General features: G+C 48.0%; 1 protein-coding gene across 4 annotated transcripts in view; it reads right to left on the bottom strand.

Moving 5' to 3' along the window:
• Positions 1–18,586, bottom strand: part of DENND4A (DENN domain containing 4A) — a 244,198-nt gene that overhangs the window by 52,975 nt on the left and 172,637 nt on the right. For all 4 annotated transcript variants that reach the window (XM_040342272.1, XM_040342269.1, XM_040342270.1 and 1 more), the window contains 3 exons: positions 15,165–15,309; positions 7,922–8,050; positions 487–600 (listed from right to left, as the gene is read on the bottom strand). In XM_040342272.1, the coding sequence (XP_040198206.1) occupies positions 487–600; positions 7,922–8,050; positions 15,165–15,309 (388 nt within the window). The remainder of the gene's footprint in view (positions 1–486; positions 601–7,921; positions 8,051–15,164; positions 15,310–18,586) is intronic.

Here is an 18,586-nt window from a genome sequence, read left to right as displayed (position 1 = left end):
GGGGAAGCTGTGTTTACACACACCTCTCCCCGTTCTTCAGCTCCGGGGACTGATCGCGGGACTCCAGCGGCGATCGGGTCCGCGGAGCTTCGGACCGGGTCGCGGGCGCCCGCCCGCGACCCACGGCTGGCCACTTAAAGAGGACGTACATGTGCCCAGCCGTGCCATTCTGCCGACGTATATGTGCAGGAGGCGGTCCTTAAGTGGTTAAACTATAGCAAACCGTTTCTGGGAAAGAGCATTTCAGAAAAAGTAGTTTTATTGTGGGAGGGAAGACCCCTTCTTTTCCACTGTCTATTTAGGACAGAACTGCTTCCCATAACCCTTCATTAATTTCCTGGCATACGCAGGGAGTTCAATAATGGATGATTGCTGCCGTTATGGATGTAGCCTTGTCTGCAGAAAGCGACCATGAACAAACAATAAAAAGCTTCTTGAAATACACTTGATTTGCATTTTTAGTCATTTTATTATTTCGGTACTTACAAGAGCTAGAGTCACTCCCCCGAGAGTTCTCCTGCTCCTCTTGTATATCATGTACAGCCCCCCTGCGAACTTCCTCTTTGGACAATGAACTGTATCCCAGATCTGACTGGCCACCTAGTACAAAATAATAAAAAAATATATATATAAAAATCAGTCAATACATTTTTTTTTGATTTATAACAAGGGTGGTCAGCTGTGTTTATACACACACACAAAAAAAAGTAAAAGTAAAAAGAATTGTTCTTTGCACTCTCAGCAAAAATTAACCACTTAAGGACCGAGCCTCTTTCTGACATTTGTTGTTAAAAACAGGGGGCCAGATTCATAAAGAATTGTGGCGGCGTAACGTATGTCCTTTACGTTACTCCGCCGCAAGTTTTCCTCGTAAGTGCTTGATTCACAAAGCACTTGCGTGTAAACTTGGGGCGGAGTAACCTAAAGCCGTGCGGCGCAAGCCCGCCTAATTCAAATGGGGCGGGGATCAATTAAATTAGGCGCGTTCCCGCGCCGAACGTACTGCGCATGATCCATTTTGAAATTTCCCGCCGTGCTTTGCGCGAAATGACGTCGCCCCGACGTAATGTTTTGAATGGGCGACGTGCGTAACGTACTTTCGTATTCCCGGACGACTTACGAAAAAAAAAAAAAAAAATGAAATTTGACGCGGGAACGACGGCCATACTTTAACATGGGCTGTCTATTGTTACACCACCTCAATAGCAGCCGTAACTTTGCGACGCGAAAAGCCGACTAGCAACGAACGCGCGTACCTTCGTGGATCGCCGTAAACAGCTAATTAGCATACCCGACGCGGAAAACGACGCAATCTCCACCCAGCGGCGGCCGAAGTATTGCATCCTAAGATCCGAAGGCGTACGAAGCCGTAAGCCTGTCGGATCTTAGCCAAATGCCGTCGTATCTTGTTTGTGAATTACAAATTAAAGGGTCACTAAAGGAAAAAATTTTTTTAGCTGAAATGACTGTTTACAGGGCATAGAGACATAATAGTTAACTGATTCCTTTTAAAAATTATTAAAAATAGATAAAAAAACAATCATATAATGTGCCTGCAGTGTAGTTTCGTTTTTGCTGTTGTTTGCTGGTTCTCTGATGTACAGAGAGCCACTAGAGGGCAGTCAGCCAATAGAGAGCAGTGATACTTTGTCTAAAACTCCTCAGCACCAATCCAGTTTCGTTTTACACACACCTCCTTGATTAGTGACCACCGTGAGAAATCTCCCAGCACTGTGGTTATCAGGAAACAGGCAACCAGGAAGTGTCCAGAACAGAGAGGATTTACAGCAACATGAAAGCAAAAACGAACAATGAGGACATGAAACCAGGACTGCAGCAAGGTAAAGGAAGCTATTTAGCTAAAAAAAAAAATTCCTTTAGTGACCCTTTAAGATACGACGCGGCAAATTTGAAAGTACGCCGGAGTATCAGCAGATACTCCGGCGTACTTATTCTGTGAATCTGGCCCAGGATTTTTATAACCGCTTACCTGTAAAATCCTTTTCTCGGAGTACACCACGGGACACACAGCCAGTCATTACATAATGGGTTAAGGGTCACAGCGGTGATTGGACACTGGCGCAACCAATTGAAGACCGTTCCCCTCCATATAACCCCTCCCATCAGGGAAGTACCTCAGTTTTTCCGCCAGTGTCTAAAGGTGTTGGACGCGATAGGATGCTAAAGGGAAAGCTCTACCAAAGAGACCCTCTAGGGGTAAAAAGAGCTATGCTTTCGGGCCCATGGAAGACGCCTAAAATTAAGCCAAAACTAGATGGAATCTGGGCCTCATGCATGAGGCGTCGCCTATAATGTCTCTCTGTGGAGGACTGGGCTCTAGGATCCAGCACTTTCGCTACTTTGCTAAAAGTCCTGGTAAGGGTCTTTTACAAGGCCCAGGGGAGAAGTATCCTTTAAATAGGAACCCATATTCCTGAAGGTTGGCACACAAAGCCCGCTGTGATGGGTGAAGATTGGTCTGTCCGATTTCAGCAGAAAAACCTGCAGCGAGGACAAGGTAAGTGGTTAAGAGTCCTAAACAATGTTTAAGGACCCTTTCCTATATGTTGGGTGAGTGTCTTTACTCCCCCCCCCCAGTGGTGGCTTTAGAGAAGAGTTTAACATCACCATGCTTCGTACAGTGTCGGTTTCCTAAAGAAGGGGGGGACCTCAGTGTCCTGTGGTGTACTCCAAGAAAAGGATTTTACAGGTAAGCTGTTATAAAAATCCTGTTTTCTTTCTCGTACACCACAGGACACAGAGCCAGTCATTACATAATGGAACGTCCCAAAGCAATGCTCAATATGAAGGGTGGAAGACCCAGATCAAGCAGGCCGCTTGCGGACAAGAAGCCCTAAGGCACACTTCGCCCGAAGGCGGCATCCTCATGTCCTTTCACATCCATTTGATAGAATTTGGTAAATGTATGGACTGAAGACCAAGTTGCAGCTTTACAGATCTGAGTCGCCGAAGCCTGGTGGTGCACTGCCCATGAAGCACTTATCACCCTGGTTGAGTCCTGTTCTTTAAACCATAAGCTTGAATAATTACTTATCGAATCCACTTAGAAATGGTGGATTTCGATGCCGCTTGGCCATTCTTGGGTCCATCTGGCAAAATAAACAAAACCTCTGTTTGACGTATCTAAGCGGTTGCCTGCAGATACACCTTTACTGCTCTCACTACATCTAGAGAGTGCAATCATTTTTCCGCCGCTGTTCGCGGGAAAAAAAAGAAAGGCAGGACAATGTCCTGATTTAAATGAAAAGCCGACAACACCTTGGGTAAAAAATCAGGGTGGGGGGTCGTAGTACAATTTTGTCTTTGTGACAAATTAAATAAGGCTCTTTACAAGAAAGAGCTGCTAATTCAGATACTCTTCTAGCCGAAGAGATAGCCATCAAAAAGGCCAATTTCCTGCTTAACCACTTAAGGAACGCCTCCTGCAGATATACGTCAGCAGAATGGCACGGCTGGGCACAAGCACGTACCTGTACGTCCTCTATAAGTGCCCAGCCGTGGGTCTCGGGCGCGCGCCCGCGACCCAGTCCAAAGCTCCGTGACTGCGGCAGCGGGACCCGCGGACCCGATCGCCGCTGGAGTCCCGCGATCGGTCCCCGGAGCTGAAGGACGGGGAGAGCTGTGTGTAAACACAGCTTCCCAGCTCTTCACTGTGGCGCCGTCATCGATCGTGTGTTCCCTGATATAGGGAAACACGATCAATGACGTCACACGTCCAGCCCCGCCCCCCTACAGTTAGAAACACAGATGAGGTCACACTTAACCCCTTCAGCGCCCCCTAGTGGTTAACTCCCAAACTGCAATTGTCATTTTCACAGTAAACAATGCATTTTTAATGCATTTTTTGCTGTGAAAATTACAATGGTCCCAAAAATGTGTCAAAATTATCCGATGTGTCCGCTATAATGTCGCAGTCACAAAAAAAAAAAAAAAACGCTGATCGCCGCCATTAGTAGTAAAACAAAAAAAATAATAAAAATGCAATAAAAATATCCCCTATTTTGTAAACGCTATACATTTTGCGCAAACCAATCGAATAAACGCTTATTGCTTTTTTTTTTTACCAAAAATATGTAGAAGAATACGTATCTGCCTAAACTGAGGAAAAAAAAAACGTAATTTTTTAGATATTTTTGGGAGATATTTATTATAGCAAAAAGTAAAAAATATTGAATTTTTTTAAAAATTGTCGCTCTATTTTTGTTTATAGCGCAAAAAATAAAAACCACAGAGGTGATCAAATACCACCAAAAGAAAGCTCTATTTGTGGGGAAAAAAAGGACGCCAATTTTGTTCAGGAGCCAAGTCGCACGACCGTGCAATTGTCAGTTAAAGCGACGCAGTGCCGAATCGCAAAAACTGGCCAGGTCCTTTACCTGCCTAAAGGTCCGGGTCTTAAGTGGTTAAAAGAATCAGCGAAATCTGGCGAATAGATTCAAAAGGTTGCTTTTGCAACACTGACAATGCTAGATTCAGATTCCATGGGCACAAGGGAGACTTGACTGGCGGATTGATCCGCAGTACCCCCTGATTGAAAGCCCAAACTAGGGAATGAGATGCCAGTGGTCTTTGAAATAAGACTGCTAAAGCTGATATTTGACCCTTGATGGTACTCAGGGCCAATTTGTAGCGGTTGTAGCAATTTGGCCCGAAGCATGGTGATGTTAAACTCTTCTCTAAAGCCACCACTGGGGGGGGGGGGGGGAGTAAAGACACTCACCCAACATATAGGAAAAGGTCCTTAAACATTGTTTGAGACTCTTAACCACTTACCTCGTCCTCGCTGCAGGTTTTTCTGCCGAAATCGGAAAGACCAATCTTCACCCATCACAGCAGGTTTTGTGTGCCAACCTTCAGGAATATGGGTTCCTATTTAAAGGATACCTCTCTCCTGGGCCTTGTAAAAGACCCTTACCAGGACTTTTAGCAAAGTAGCGAAAGTGCTGGATCCTAGAGCCCAGTCCTCCACAGAGAGACATTATAGGCGACGCCTCATGCATGAGGCCCGGATTCCATCTAGTTTTGGCTTAATTTTAGGCATCTTGGATGGGTCCGAAAGCATAGTTCTTTTGACCCCCAGAGGGTCTCTTTCCTTTTAGCATCCCATCAAGTCCAACACCTCTAGACACTGGCGGAAAAACTGAGGTACTTCCCTGATGGGGGGGGTTATATGGAGGGGAACTGTCTTCAATTGGTTGTGCCAGTGTCCAATCACCGCTGGTGACCCTTAACCCATTATGTAATGACTGGCTCTGTGTCCCGTGGTGTACGATAAAGGACAAGTTTATATTTGCTAGAAAATTACTTCAAAACCCCAAACATACTTTTTTTCTAACACCCTAGAGAATAAAATGGCGGTCATTGCAATACTTTGTGTCACACCATATTTGCGCAGCGGTCTTACAAGCGCTTTTAAAAAACAAGACAACTGTAAAGTAAGCCCAATTTTTTTTTATATTGTGAAAGATGATGTTACGCCGAGTAAATTGATACCCAACATGTCACGCTTCAAAATTGCAACAGGCAACTTTTAAAAAAAATTCTACAGGTTGCATTTTTTGAGTTACAGAAAGTAATGGAAACGCTTGATTCAAGCGACTTGCGCGACAACGAGCGTTTGCTACGGGCGTTTTGTTTACTGGTTCCTACCTCCGCTCTCCATTCTGACAGATCGAGGGGGTGGAGAAGGGACGCGGAGGGAGACCGCAGCACGGAAAGGGGGACGCGGAGGGAGACCGCAGCACGGAAAGGGGGACGCGGAGGGAGACCGCAGCACGGAAAGGGGGACGCGGAGGGAGACCGCAGCACGGAAAGGGGGACGCGGAGGGAGACCGCAGCACGGAAAGGGGGACGCGGAGGGAGACCGCAGCACGGAAAGGGGGACGCGGAGGGAGACCGCAGCACGGAAAGGGGGACGCGGAGGGAGACCGCAGCACGGAAAGGGGGACGCGGAGGGAGACCGCAGCACGGAAAGGGGGACGCGGAGGGAGACCGCAGCACGGAAAGGGGGACACGGAGGGAGACCGCAGCACGGAAAGGGGGACACGGAGGGAGACCGCAGCACGGAAAGGGGGACACGGAGGGAGACCGCAGCACGGAAAGGGGGACACGAAGGGAGACCGCAGCACACAGAGGGGGACACGGAGGGAGACACGGAGGGAGACCGCAGCACACAGAGGGGGACACGGAGGGAGACACGGAGGGAGACCGCAGCACACAGAGGGGGACACGGAGGGAGACCGCAGCACACAGAAGGGGACACGGAGGGAGACCGCAGCACACAGAGGGGGACACGGAGGGAGACCGCAGCACACAGAGGGGGACACGGAGGGAGACCGCAGCACACAGAGGGGGACACGGAGGGAGACCGCAGCACAGAGGGGGACACTGAGGGAGACCGCAGCACAGAGGGGGACACTGAGGGAGACCGCAGCACAGAGGGGGACACTGAGGGAGACCGCAGCACAGAGGGGGACACGGAGGGAGACCGCAGCACAGAGGGGGACACGGAGGGAGACCGCAGCACAGAGGGGGACACGGAGGGAGACCGCAGCACAGAGGGGGACACGGAGGGAGACCGCAGCACAGAGGGGGACACGGAGGGAGACCGCAGCACAGAGGGGGACACAGAGGGAGACCGCAGCACAGAGGGGGACACGGAGGGAGACCGCAGCAGAACGGAGGGGAACACGGAGGGAGACCGCAGCAGAACGGAGGGGGACACGGAGGGAGACCGCAGCAGAACGGAGGGGGACACAGAGGGAGACCGCAGCAGAACGGAGGGGGACACGGAGGGAGACCGCAGCACACAGAGGGGGACACAGAGGGAGACCGCAGCAGAACGGAGGGGGACACGGAGGGAGACCGCAGCAGAACGGAGGGGGACACGGAGGGAGACCGCAGCACAGAGGGGTACACAGAGGGAGACCGCAGCACAGAGGGGTACACAGAGGGAGACCGCAGCACAGAGGGGCACACAGAGGGAGACCGCAGCACAGAGGGGCACACAGAGGGAGACCGCAGCACAGAGGGGCACACAGAGGGAGACCGCAGCACAGAGGGGCACACAGAGGGAGACCGCAGCACAGAGGGGCACACAGAGGGAGACCGCAGCACAGAGGGGCACACAGAGGGAGACCGCAGCACAGAGGGGCACACAGAGGGAGACCGCAGCACAGAGGGGCACACAGAGGGAGACCGCAGCACAGAGGGGCACACAGAGGGAGACCGCAGCACAGAGGGGCACACAGAGGGAGACCGCAGCACAGAGGGGCACACAGAGGGAGACCGCAGCACAGAGGGGCACACAGAGGGAGACCGCAGCAGAACGAAGGGGGACTGGAGGAGGATGTGGGGGACAGTCAGCGGTGATCGTGTGCGGGAGAGTTACAAGCACCGATCACCGCTGAAAGCCGCGCGCGTTGGGGGGGGGGGGGGGGGGAGGTTAGCGAGCGAAGCGGAGAAAGGCCTATCAGACTTTTAAATCTATACAGCGGTGATCGGTGCGTGCAACTCCCCCACCGCACTGATCACCCTGACTGTACAGGTATCGGGTGAAGCATTGGAGCATTTCCCCGAGTACAAGTACAAGTGTTTGGTATCGGGACAACCCTAGTTATTACCATTATAATGTTATTTTGTATTCCACTTACCTATTAACAGTTTAGCCTGTTTGGCGTTACATTGTATGGCACCTTTGTTTACATTTTGCTCAACCTGGAAAACTCAGCGACAGCAGGAATAGTAATCCTTGCCTCAGATATTCCCAGCAGTACCATTAGATAACACAACCCTTTCTAATTGGCTACCATTAGAGTGACTTGTAACAAGTCTTTGGGGGGGGGTTATGTGTAGGCGAGTTTTATTTCCTCCCTCGATTCTCCCTCCAGAGCACACACACCTGTACTGGATCGGTCATCAGCAGCGTCGGCACCGATTACATCTGTACTGAAGGACGGCTGCTCTGTGGGGTTCATGTCTATAGAGCTGTCCATACTTCCATGGCTGACGGCATCCAGGTCACTTCCATCTAGGAAAAGAGAGAGAAAATGACACGGTCACCATAACTCAGAACTATCCCGGTTCATTTGTAGACTGAGGATTACATTTTAAAGCGCATCTCCACTTTTGCGGTAAAATTTCTCGTGTGTTCCCATTCATAGAACATGCCTAAAATGTATCTAAAAATATATTTCCGTATCTTTTAGAAGTTTCTCAGGGGGAATGTCATGGCTGACTACAAGGGTTTAACCACTTAAGCCCCGGACCAATATGCTGCTACATGACCCAAGGGGTTTTTACAATTCAGCACTGCGTCGCTTTAACAGACAATTGCGCGGTCGTGCGACGTGGCTCCCAAACAAAATTGGCGTCCTTTTTTCCCCACAAATATTGCGCTATAAACAAAAATAGAGCGACAATTTTGAAAAAAATGCAATATTTTTTACTTTTTGCTATAATAAATATCCCCCAAAAATATATACATTTTTTTTTCCTCAGTTTAGGCCGATACGTATTCTTCTACCTATTTTTGGTAAAAAAAAAAAAAAATCGCAATAAGCGTTTATCGGTTGGTTTGCGCAAAATTTATAGCGTTTACAAAATAGGGGATAGTTTTATTGCATTTTTATTTTTTATTTTTTTTACTACTAATGGCGGCGATCAGCGATTTTTTTCGTGACTGCGACATTATGGCGGACACTTCGGACAATTTTGACACATTTTTGGGACCATTGGCATTTTCACAGCAAAAAATGCATTTAAATTGCATTCTTTATTGTGAAAATGACAGTTGCAGTTTGGGAGTTAACCACAGGGGGCGCTGTAGGATTTAGTGTTCACCTAGTGTGTGTTTACAACTGTAGGGGGGTGTGGCTGTAAGAATGACGTCATCGATCGAGTCTCCCTATAAAAGGGATCACTCGATCGATGCAGCGCCACAGTGAAGCACAGGGAAGCCATGTTTACATACGGCTCTCCCCGTTCTTCAGCTACGGGGAGCGATTGCGACTATAAACAAATAGCCGCGCCGTCGTCCCGGATCGCTCCCCGAGGGGATCCGACCGCCGCATGTAGCGGGGGGGGGGGGGGTCCCGATCGGACCCCCGACCCACGTCTAGGCACGTTGATGTGCCTGTCCGTGCCATTCTGCCGACGTATATCTACATGCGGCGGTCGGGAAGTGGTTAAAGCAGTGTTAGAGTGAGCCTGTCCCAAGTCTGTCCTCATTAATAATCTTCGTTCTGTCAGGGGAGAGGAGACAGATCTGTTGTGTATACCAAGTATGAACAGCGATCTCTCTCCTCCTCCTCCAGTGAGTCACATCCCCCCACAGTTAGAATCAGTCCCTAGGACAAACGATCGTCTCACGGAGAGGAAGAAATGGGAAATGCTGATGTAGACAAACAAGTATATCCCCAGTCTTCCTAGTGACAGGACACCGATCACAGCTCCCTGTAATCGGGAGCAGTGATCAGTGTCACGTCACATGTAGCCCATCCCCCCTACAGTTAGAATCACTCCCTAGGGCCCACTTAACCCCTATAGCACCCCCTACCGCTTAACCCCTTCACTGCCATTGTCATTTTCACAGTAATTAGTGCATTTTTATAGCACTGATCGATGTATAAATGACAATGGTCCCAAAAACGTCAAAAGTGTCCGATGTGTCCGCCATAATGTCGCAGTCACGATAAAAATCGCTGATCGCCGCAATTACTAGTAAAGAAAAATATTAATAAAAATGCAATAAAACTATCCCCTATTTTGTAGACGCTATAACTTTTGCGCAAACCAATCAACGAACGCTTATTGCAATTTTTTTACAAAAAATATGTAGAAGAATATGCATCGGCCTAAACTGAGGAAAACATTTTTTTGAATCTATTTTTGGGGATATTTATTATAAGAAAAAGTTAAAAATATTGCAATTTTTTTTTTTAATTGTGGCTCCATTTTTGTTTATAGCGCAAAAAATAAAAGTCGCAGAGGTGATCAAATACCACCAAAAGAAAGCTCTATTTGTGGGGAAAAAAATGTAAATTTTGTTTGGGAGCCACGTCGCACGACCGCGCCATTGTCCGTTAAAGCGACGCAGTTCTGAAACGCAAAAAGTGCTCTGGTCTTTGGCCAGCCAAAAGGTCTGGGGCTTAAGTGGTTAACCCCTTCCCCGCCAATGACATTTACACAGTAATCAGTGGCCATTTTTAGCTCTGATCGCTGTATAAAATGTTAATAGCTCGAAAAAAAGTGTCAAAACTGTCCGATCCGTCCGCGGCAATGTCGCAGTCCTGCTAAAAATAGCTTTTTTTCAAAATGTGCGCTTTTTTTTGTTTATAGCGCAAAAAATAAAAACTGCAGAGGTGATCAAATACCACCAAAAGAAATCTCTATTTGTGGGGGGGGGGGGGGGGGAAAGGACGTAATTTTGTTTGGGTACAACGTCACACGATTGTCAGTTAAAGCGACGCAGTGCCGAATCTCAAAAAATGGCCTGGTCATTAAGGGGGCACATTTTCTGGGGCTGAAGTGGTTAAAGGAAAAGTATGGGATTAAGAAAAAAAACAAACAAACACCCATACTAACCTCTATGCTGCAGCTGTCCCACATTGGCTCCAAGATCAAAAACGGAGTGATCTCGTGACCAATGATCGCGCAGTTCTCGGTCTGCTCTGAGCAGACACTGACGGTCATGGCTCTGGAGCAGCACGCTAAGGAGGGGGGGCGGAAACAGCTGGTTCGGATTCTTAGCCGCATGCTGAATGGCAGAGATAGCTGTCAATCAGGAAGCAGGTAGGATCTAGACAATATTGTCGGGATACTTCCCAAGCCAATTATCAGCTGACTGGGTCACGGGGGACAAAAAGTAATTGTACTCCTTTGACCCACAGGACAAGTACAGCCAAAAAAAGCTCTGGCCATCCTTCTCTTTTAACCCTTTGTTAGGGCAGAATTTGTTATATATATTTGTTTTTTGTTATTTGAAAATCAACCAATCCTGACGTGATGTACTGACAACCTATCTCATTCCATAAAGGGCCCTAAAATGCCAGGACAGTACAAATAGCTCCCAAAATACCCTCTTTCAAAAAGTAGACAGTCCAAGGTACTTAGTAAGAGGCAAAAGTTATTTGAAGTTGAAATTTGTGGTTATAATTTTATTGAAAATGAAGAAATCAAATACATTTTCTTTTTTTTTTACATATGGTCACCAGTGCAGAAGAGCATCATTAAATGACTGGTGTGGTGGCGATTAGGGATACTGACTGGTGGTATGTTTAACACCTTCCCTACCGAGTCATTGTAAAATGACGTCGGCGGGAACCCTCCCTCCATCCGGGTGGACATCATATGACGTCCTGAGCTTCCCGGGCGGCTAGGGGGCGTGCGTCCCCTGCACTGCTCGGGACCCGATGCGAGTGCCTAGTGCCCGCGATGTCCGCCGGGTAGTGCCAGAACAAGGTCATCTAGCCCAGGGCGAACATGTCCAATTGTGCCCCACCCCCATAATATATAAACATTATGTGTCAGCAAAAATCCCCCCCAATTTTTTTTCCTAAATCGAGCACTAATCTGCATGCTTACCCCCATAAATCTCCCCCTCCTCCCAATACAAATCCACTCCTGCTGAAATCCCCTTCCCAGCACAAATCTTCCCCCACATGCCCTCAGCACAAATTCACCCCCCCCACCCCCTCGAAGAAATTCCCTCCTAGTACAAATCTTATACCTCTTAAATTTCCCTTACTCCAAATCCCCCTCCTCCCAGCACAAATTCTCCCCAAATCCCCCATCTTGGCACAACTCACCCAATCATCCCTGCTAGCACAAATAACTCCCATCCGCCCCCCCCCCCCCCCGACAAAAAAAAAAATTCCACTCCCATCATACATCCACTTTCCCCTACTATATTACCTTTTTTTAGCACAAACCAACCGAAACTCCCCCTCCTAGCACAAATCTTCTTCCCCCTTCCCAACAGAAAAAAACCCTCTACTCCTAGAGCACCCCCCAAATTCCCCCTCCTAAAATTATTCTTATACCTTGGAGCCCCCAAATTCCATCTCCCAACACAAATCCCCTCCCCCAACCTCCTTGTGGTTCTCCCCCACCTGACATGATACAGTGCCCAGGGCAGCTTTCCCTCCTGCCCACGCCTTGTCCCGGCTCCCGCGTGTTATACCTGAAGGGTTTCACATGTACTGGCACTTTAAGGCTGGCTCCACCCAGCAGTGATGACAAGGGTCAAGGGGCATAGTAGCCATCTTAGAGAGAGCACATGTAGAAAGCAGAGATATGTATTGTCCTGAGATGCATGTTGCAGTGTACAGCCTGTACTGAATAAACATCCATTGTTCCAGACCAGAGTCTTGTGTCCCTCACAACACAGAGGATATAACACCGCGTTTGCCCGCAATCACGGCAGGACCATGGATCTGTGTGCGTAAACACACAGATCCATGTCCTGTCAGAGGAGAGGAGACCAATGTGTGTTCCCAGTACAGAGGAACACCGATCGGTCTCCTCCCCTTGTGAGTCCCCTCCCCTACAGTTAGAATCACTCCCTAGGGAACATATTAACCCCTTGATCGCCCCCTAGTGTTTAACCCCTTCCCTGCCAGTCACATTTACACAGTAATCAGCACAGTTTTATAGCACTAAATCGCTGTATAAACGTGAATTGGTCCCAAAAGTGTCCGATGTGTCCGTCGCAATGTCACAGTAACAATAAAAATTGCAGCTCGCCGCCATTACTAGTAAAAAAAAAAATGCCATAAATCTATCCCTTTTGCACAAACCAATTAATAAACGCTTATTGCGACTTGTTTACCAAAAATATGTAAAAGAATACGTATCGGTCTAAACTGAAGAATATATATATATATATATATATATATATATATATATATATATATATTTAAATTGGGATATTTATTAAATCAAAATGTAAAAAATATTGGCCCAGATTCACAAAGGAGATACGCCGTCGCATCTCTGAGTTGTGCCGTCGTATCTATGCGCCTGATTCTTAGAATCAGTTACGCATAGATTTCTATTAGATCCGACCAGCGTAAGTCTCTTACGCCGTCGGATCGTAACTGCATATTTACGCTGGCCGCTAGGGGCGTGTGCGCTGATTTACGCCTAGAAATATGTAAATCAGCTAGATACGCGAATTCACGAACGTACGCCCGCCTGACGCAGTACAGATACGCCGTTTACGTTAGTCTTTTCCCGGCGTAAAGTTACCTTTGCTATATGGTGGCATACATGCGGCGTACCAATGTTAAGTATGGACGTCGTTCCCGGGTCGAATTTTGAATATTTTACGTCGCTTGCGTAAGTCGTCCGTGAATGGGGCTGGACGTAATTTACGTTCACGTCGAAACCAATACGTCCTTGCGGCGTATTTGGAGCAATGCACACTGGGATATGTCCACGGACGGCGCAAGCGGCTGCAAAAAAATATATTTATTTTTAAACTTTTCTTAGTCTATTTTTCTTACATTCTATCATCAGAATAGCTCAGTGTCACTATTGTGTCTTGCCTCTAAAGTCCCTATGAGAAATTTGTATATTTATTGTATTTCTGTAAGAGATGTTAGCAATTCAATAGGTGGAGCTTTCCAGTAGGGCTGCAACTAACGATTATTTTCATAATCGATTAGTTGGCCGATTATTGTTTCGATTAATCGGATAATAGCCTAAAAAAAAAAAAAAAAAAATTGCATTTTTACATATTTTTTGGGCCAATTTGTTGTTGGGCAGATTACAAAACACAAATTGCCGCAAAAACACATTACCCATTACCGTATTTATCGGCGTATACCGCGCCCTTTTTTCCCCTTAAAATAAGGGGAAAATCGTGGGTGCGCGATATATGCCGATACCCACTTACCGCGCTCAGTTTGAATGCCTGCGCCGACATATACCGAGTGCAGTACACTCGGCTACATTCGGTCAGGCTCGGCTTCGCTCGTGCTCACACATAAACGTCACAGAGCGTGAGCACGAGCGAAGCCGAGCCTGGCCGAATGTGTACTGCAGTCGGTATACGTCGGCGCAGGCATTCAAACTGAACGCGGGAAGCGGCAATTCGACGGGAAGACAGCGCAGGAGAACACCACCGAAGCTGCAGACGGACGGCGGACCCGACGAGGACGACACCACCGAAGCCGCAGACGGACGCCGGACCCGACACCACCGAAGCCGCAGACGGACGCCGGACCCCAGACCCGACGAGGAGGACACCACTGAAGCCGCAGACGGACGCCAGACCCGACGAGGAGGACACCACCGAAGCCGCAGACGGACCCCAGACCCGACGAGGAGGACACCACCGAAGCCGCAGACGGACGCCAGACCCGACGAGGAGGACACCACCGAAGCCGCAGACGGACCCCAGACCCGGCGAGGAGGACACCACCGAAGCCGCAGACGGACGCCGGACCCCAGACCCGACAAGGACGACACCACCGAAGACACAGACGCACGCCGGACCCGATGAGCCCGCTGCGCAAGACAAGAAAAACTGTAAGTACTAAAAAAATTTTTTTTACAGGAATGCGGGTCCACATTAGGGGTGCGCGCTATACGCCGGAGCGCGCAATACCCCGATAAATACGGTACATGCTTTTCTGCAGCTTCTCCATTGAAGTATATTGAACCAAAAAAAAATAGCACCGTTTTGCGTTAAAAAGTCCTTGCCCTTTCCAAATACGCAGCAGGTGAAAAAAAAAAATCATGGATGTGAACGTGTCCCATAGGAAAACATGTAACTGAACTGTAGTGTGTTTCTGCAAAAAGCACCAAAAAACAGAGGTGTGAACCCCGGCCTGAGATGTTTAGTAACATAATGGGGTTAAAAAAAAACAAAAATAAGTACAAAAAGAGCAAATAATCGCTACTGTAAGGGGTTAATTTTTTTACTGTGGGACAGTGAAAATAATATTTACAGTGGCGATTTGCCTTTTTGTACTATAAAAGGCCAATTTTCGTTTTTTTTAACCCCATTATGTTACTGGCCGATTAATCGATTATGAAAATTGTAATCGATTCATTTCATAATGGATTAGTTGTTTCGGCCCTACTTTCCATACTCCCCCACATTTTACATTCTGGTGTCCCTCTAACCAAATAAATACCTGAAAGCGTTGTGTGAGGCGCCAAGGAATGTTGTTTTTTCAAGGCTCTCTTAAATTGGGCAACTCCATGAAGTACATTCCTGACCTTTATCCACAGGAAGTAACCCCCTCGGTTCCCAGAGGGCCACACACTCTCCAGAACAGCCTGTGCAGGAATAGGAACAGAAAACAGATTTAGACACTTTTTTTTGGCAGCTTGCATGTTCTACAGCTGACCCCGGGGGGGGGGGGGCACTTAGGGACAAAATGACAAAACACACACATGGATTCTGTTTGGGAACATTCAGCCAACATGGTCTGACACTGCGGCAACATAGGCTTTGCATACACCGGTGTTCCTGTAAGTCAGGGATCCTCAAACTACGGCCCTCCAGCTGTTGTAGAACTACACATCCCATGAGGCATTGTAACACACTGACATTCACAGACATGACTAGGCATGATGGGAATTGTAGTTCCTGAACAACTGGAGGGCCGTAGTTTGAAGAACCATGCTCCAAGTAATCTCTTTGTTAAAAGGATTCATAAAACCCATCCAGGACCTTTGCGTTGAAGTTAAGCACAACCAGGGCCGTCTATAAGGCAGGGCAAAAGGGGAAGCTGCCCTGGGCCCTGTCATTGTGGGGCCCAAATTAGCTGCCTCATACTTACCAACTGTCCTAGTTTAAATGCCCTTGCCCCTTGAAGTTTTAGTCTTGTGCTGTGTCCTGATATCTCGGTGTGAAGTGCTGCTACTAATGCTGCCCAGCTCTGCTCTATTGTTGTGTACAGATGACTCACCTGCAGACCCTGTGTTTACATGTAAATAACCGCCATTCATATGTAAATAATGGGAGCATTCATATGTAAATAGCTGAGGCCGGTGGCATTCATATGTATACCGTGCCCCTCTGCAGAGAAGAGAGGATGTGCTGTAACCTCTAGTAACCAATCAGTGAGCAGTATTACTGTACCGTAATTTCTAGGAACCAATCAACAAGCAGAAATCATGTGCTGTAACCTCTAGCGACTAATCAGTGAGCCGTAATGTGTGCTGTAACCTCTAGCAACCAGTCAGTAAGTGGTAATGATATGCTGTAACCTCTGGCAACCAATCACAATCACTGCCTGATCTGATGCAGTAAAATGATTTTAAGTCTAGCTGATATTTATTGTATGTCTCAGAGCAGGTGGACAGCAACATTGCATGGGGGGGCCCAAGAAAATGTTTGCCCAGGGTCCAATCAACATTAAAGACGGCCCTGAGCACAACAACTATAAGACCCCTTTCACACCGCGGGGCTTTGAGGCTAATGACCAGACAAGAAACAGGTAGTGGGCTGTATAAGGAAACAGGACATGGGCTGTATAAGGAAACAGGAAGTGGGCTGTATAAGGAAACAGGAAGTGGGCTGTAGAAGGAAACAGGAAGTGGGCTGTAGAAGGAAACAGGAAGTGGGCTGTAGAAGGAAACAGGAAGTGGGCTGTAGAAGGAAACAGGTAGTGGGCTGTAGAAGGAAACAGGTAGTGGGCTGTATAAGGAAACAGGACATGGGCTGTATAAGGAAACAGGACATGGGCTGTATAAGGAAACAGGAAGTGGGCTGTAGAAGGAAACAGGAAGTGGGCTGTAGAAGGAAACAGGAAGTGGGCTGTAGAAGGAAACAGGTAGTGGGCTGTAGAAGGAAACAGGAAGTGGGCTGTAGAAGGAAACAGGTAGCGGGCTGTAGAAGGAAACAGGTAGCGGGCTGTAGAAGGAAACAGGTAGTGGGCTGTAGAAGGAAACAGGTAGCGGGCTGCAGAAGGAAACAGGTAGCGGGCTGCAGAAGGAAACAGGTAGCGGGCTGCAGAAGGAAACAGGAAGCGGGCTGCAGAAGGAAACAGGAAGCGGGCTGTAGAAGGAAACAGGAAGCGGGCTGTAGAAGGAAACAGGAAGCGGGCTGTAGAAGGAAACAGGAAGTGGGCTGTAGAAGGAAACAGGTAGTGGGCTGTATACTAGCGATGCATACTAGCATATTATGACTTAACCGCTTGCCGACCAGCCAGGGTCATTATACTGTGGCAGGTTGGCTCCCCCTGCGCGAATAGCCATAGGTGTGCGTCGGCAACTTTAAGAGTGATAGAGGGTGCACACATGGCCGCGACGCGCCCTGACCGGTAGGCGCAATGTCTGCTGGCCACCGGCGATGGCTCCACAGAGAGCCAGATCTGTTTGTTTACATACACAGATCCCCGTTCTGACAGGGGAGTAGAGAGAGAGAGATTTGCTGTTCCTAGTGATCAGGTACAGCGATCTCTCTCCTCCTCCAGTCAGTCTCCTCCCCCCACAGTTAGAAACACCTCCCTATGGAACACTTAACCTCTAGTGTTAACCCCTATCGTGCCAGTGACTTTTATACAGTAATCAGTGGCTATTTTTAGCTCTGATCGCTGTATAAATGTCAATGGTTCAAAAAAAGTGTGTCATCTGTCCACCGCAATGTCGCAGTCCTGCTAAAAATTCGCAGATCACCGCCATTACTGGTAAAAGATAAATAAATAATAAAAATGCCATCCCCTATTTTGTAAATGCTATAAACTTTTGTGCAAACCAATCATTATCCGCTTATTGCGATTTTTTTAACCAGAAATATGTAGAATATATATTGACCTAAACTGATGAAGATTTTTTATTTTTTTTGGATCTTATAGCAAAAAGTAAAAAAAAAATTCAAAATTGGCGCTGTATTTTTTTGTTTAACCACTACCGGCCGCCGTCAATTGACGGCGGCACGATAGCTCCATTGATCTGACAGGACGTCCTATGACGTCCTCGTCTTTTAGAGCCACTAGGGGGCGCGCGGGCTCCCGCCGCGTTACTGGGAACACTGTTCGTGTGCCAGGCGGCCGCGATGGCATGTGCTATTTTTTTGGTTTATAGCACAAAAAATAAATACCACCAAAAGAAAGCTCTATTTGTGGGAAAAAAAAGGACGGCAATTTTGTTTGGGAGCCACGTCGCACGACCGCGCAATTGTCAGTTTTAGCGACGCGGTGCCGGAAGCTGAAATTTCACCTGGGCAGGACGGGGGTATATGTGCCCAGTAAGCAAGTGGTTAACCACTTCAATACTGGCCCATTGTCATATGACGTCCACAAAGGACCTCTACCGATCCGGGTGGACGTCATATGACGTCCTGGGCTTTGTGGGGGGATATCTGAATGATGCCTGCAGCTAGAGGCATCATTCAGATATCCTTCTCTTCTGCCAGCGATTCTGCACAACGTAAGAACGATCATAGCGGCGATTTTGCCGCTAGATCGTTCTTACAGGCGGCGGGAGGGGACACCCCCCCTTCCGCCGCCATCTGGTGCTTCTCCGGGCTCTCCCGTGCCATCGGGGGTCCGGAGAACGAATCGTCCGGCGCTGGCAGGAAGCATAGAGATCATTGGTGACCAGATGG

This window comes from Rana temporaria, chromosome 3, assembly GCF_905171775.1.
Source record: "Rana temporaria chromosome 3, aRanTem1.1, whole genome shotgun sequence".
Taxonomy (NCBI): Eukaryota; Metazoa; Chordata; class Amphibia; order Anura; family Ranidae; genus Rana; species Rana temporaria.
Note: the sequence above shows the minus strand (reverse complement) of the source record. Positions and strands in the feature narration are given on the sequence as shown.